Source organism: Juglans microcarpa x Juglans regia, chromosome 3S, assembly GCF_004785595.1.
Source record: "Juglans microcarpa x Juglans regia isolate MS1-56 chromosome 3S, Jm3101_v1.0, whole genome shotgun sequence".
Taxonomy (NCBI): domain Eukaryota; kingdom Viridiplantae; phylum Streptophyta; class Magnoliopsida; order Fagales; family Juglandaceae; genus Juglans; species Juglans microcarpa x Juglans regia.
Window position 1 is genome coordinate 11,207,913 of NC_054599.1, and position 3,142 is coordinate 11,211,054.

The 3,142-nt window shown below is 35.5% G+C and overlaps 1 protein-coding gene across 1 annotated transcript; it reads left to right on the plus strand.

Moving 5' to 3' along the window:
• The first annotated feature begins 882 nt into the window (after positions 1-882).
• LOC121258684 lies at positions 883-1,479 on the plus strand. The gene has a single exon (XM_041160228.1). It carries the CDS (start codon positions 883-885, stop codon positions 1,477-1,479), a length of 597 nt encoding a protein of 198 aa, XP_041016162.1.
• The last annotated feature ends 1,663 nt before the right edge of the window (positions 1,480-3,142 follow it).

The window sequence follows — 3,142 nt, forward strand, 5'->3', positions numbered from 1 at the left end:
TGAACAAGCCTCACGATAGGCGCTAAACAAGGACAAATCCTTAGTATTTTCAACAAGAATACAGAGCAAGAGAGTCAAAACTAGATCCTGCAACTTGTTGGTATTAAATCGAATCGGACTTTTGAAAAATATCTAGGGTTACCTGCAATGGTGGGAAGAACAAAGATTGCAGCCTTTCATTCCCTCATAGATATAACATGGGCTCGAGTTAATAACTGGAAGACAAAGCATCTCTCAAATGTAGGGAAAGAAACACGACTTAAAGCTATGCTCCAAGGTATCCCAACCTATGCAATGGGGATCTTCCTCCTACCAACATCCATCACCAGGAAACTGAACCAACTCCTTAAAAAATTATGGTGGGGGTACAATGAAGATACCTCAAAGATCCATTGGATTACATGGGAACAACTAAGCTTTGCCAAGGAGTTAGGGGGGTCTTGATTTTAGGGACTTACAAAGTTTCAACCTAGCTATGCTCTCAAAGCAAAGCTAGAGGATGCTACAAGATCCATCCTCATCAGTCACAAGAGTCTTGAAGCAGAAGTATTTCTCTAAGGTGGGTTTGATGGAGTCAGAATTAGGCCCAGGGCCTTCATATGCTTGGCAGAGCATTCATGCATGATTGTCGATGTTAAAAGCAGGCTTAATATGAAGGGTGGAAAATGGAACCAACATCAACATCTAGAGGGATAGGTGGATCTCTCTTCTTACCAGATCTCATCACCTAGAGACAATGATGTATGGTGTAAATCAGTGAGTGACATAATAGACCCCTGCTTGAAATTATAGAGAGAGGACCTCATGTAGGAGATGTTCTCAACCTAAGAGATTGAAGCCATCAAATCCATACCCATTAGCTTAGGAGGAAGAGAAGATAGAATGATATGGCAGTTCTCCAACAATGGCCAGTATATAGTTAAAAGCGGTTACCACTACCAGAGAAGTTTGGAGTCAGGAATGGAGGGGGAAGCATCGAGAAGACATAGTGACAAAGATGTGTGGAAGAGGTTATGGAAGATGAAGGTTGCTCTTGCTTTAAAATTCTTTGTTTGGAGAGCTTGCAGTGAAGCACTCCCCACTTGTGCCAGCCTGAAAATGAGGAAAGTTATGGAAGATCCCCTCTGTCCAATTTGTAGAATAGAACCTGAAACATCAGGCCATGCTCTATGGGGATGTTCAGCTGCAAGGGATGTGTGGAGTCAAGGGTGCATCAAGGTTCAAAATATGTCATACCAAAATGACTTGTTCTTCAATGTATGGATGTCTCTAGTGCAGCAACTGGACCAAAATGAATTGGAGGAGGTGGCTGTAACATTGAAGGGGATATGGACCAGAAGGAATGAGTTTTTGCATGGTAAAGGGTTCAGGCATCCTACCAACATATCCCAAACAGCAAGAAATAAGGTGTTTTCCTTCCATGAGGCTAACCAGTCCCACCAACCTAATCTAATGCAGAGAACTCAGAAAGAACTCTAAGTGGTAAAAACCAACAATAGACCTTTTTAAAGTAAATTGAGATGCTGCTTTGAGGGTGGATATAGGTAGAATGGGGATGAGAGTAATCATTAGAGATCACAATGGACGGGTTATAGGTGCACTCAAGGCATCTCGAGTGATCACAGAAAACCCTTTTGATGCTCAAGCTCAGGGTCTCCTACTAGCAGCAATCTTTTGCAAGGAAATTAGTTTGAAGTAGTTAATCTTGGAAGGGGACTCGAAACAAGTTATTGATCTTCTACAAAAGGAGGGATCCAACTGGAGGAGAGGGGGAATGATGATTGAGGATGCAAGGCAAATATTGAACACCTTCAATCAATGGATAGGATCACATGCGTTTAGAGAGGCTAACATGGTTGCACTCTACTTAGCTAAATCAATTCTCAATTTCTCTGTAGATCTATATGATATTGAAGAATGCCCTGGTTGCATTCAATCAATTGCAGCTACCGAGATGTTATAAGCTTAGCTTTTAATGAGATCAAGTTATTTAAAAAAAAGAAAAAAAAACAATGTTGCAGCTATAAGACCACATTTTGAAGGATATTTTTGTCTATTCAAATTTTAAGAAAAGAATAACAAACTCTCATTTTATTTTAAGCCTTGTTGTTTTCGCATATGAGATGAGATGAATTGAAATAAAGGTTAAAAATTGAATAAAATATTTTTAGAATATTTTTTTAATATTATTATTGTTTTAGAATTTGAAAAAATTGAATTGTTTATTTTATTGTGTGTGGAATTTGAAAAAATTATAATGGTTAGATGAAATGATATGTGTTGTGAAAACAAACGAGGTCTAAGAGAGTAGATTTAGGCTTTTTTGGATTCAGAAAGTATATCAACTCATCTAATATTATTTCATCTAATCATTACAACTTTTTAAATTTTCAAATAAAAAATATAATAAATAATTCAACTTTTTCAAATTCCAAAACAAAAATAATATTTTATTTAATTTTTAATTTTAATCTCATTTCAATTCACTAACTAAACCTCTCCTTGACTAGACATATAGCCAATCATTGACAATGTTTACGGACTAAAGTCTCGTTTGTTTTTACAATTATTCTCATCTCATCATTACAACTTTTTAAAATTTTCATACAAAATAAAATAAACAATTCAATTTTTTCAAATCTCAAAATAAAAATAATATTAAAAAAATAAATTTTATCTAAACTTAACTCATCTCACCTATAAAAATAAACTAGGCTATATATATTGTGATTTGCAAAGAGTAATACTATTCATTATCCTAACTTTCATCATCATATGATGTGACATTAAGTGATTAAAAATTATTTATTATAATATTTTATTTATAAACTTAACATTTAATGTTACATCATAAAATGATGAAATGATGATAAAAATTAAGATGATAAATAAATTTTTTCTTCACGAATTTCCTTGAAACTTGAAAGAGAGTTATTAAAACACGTGCATTAATCCTCAAAATCTATTCGCCAAACGCAGCGTAAAATCCTTACGACAAAAGCCACGTGAAAGTGGAGGATGAGCCTGGTAGGCAGACTGCCTAAACCGTGTTGGCTCGGAAACACGAGTTCTTTGTGAGGAAAAAGAAAAAAGAAACAGTAGTATTTGTCCGCGTGATCCTCGTTTGAATTGAATCCAGAGT

Bases quoted from the DNA above. Each gene is read 5' to 3' on its own strand.
- LOC121258684 (XM_041160228.1), top strand. From the start codon at position 883: ATGATATGGCAGTTCTCCAACAATGGCCAGTATATAGTTAAAAGCGGT.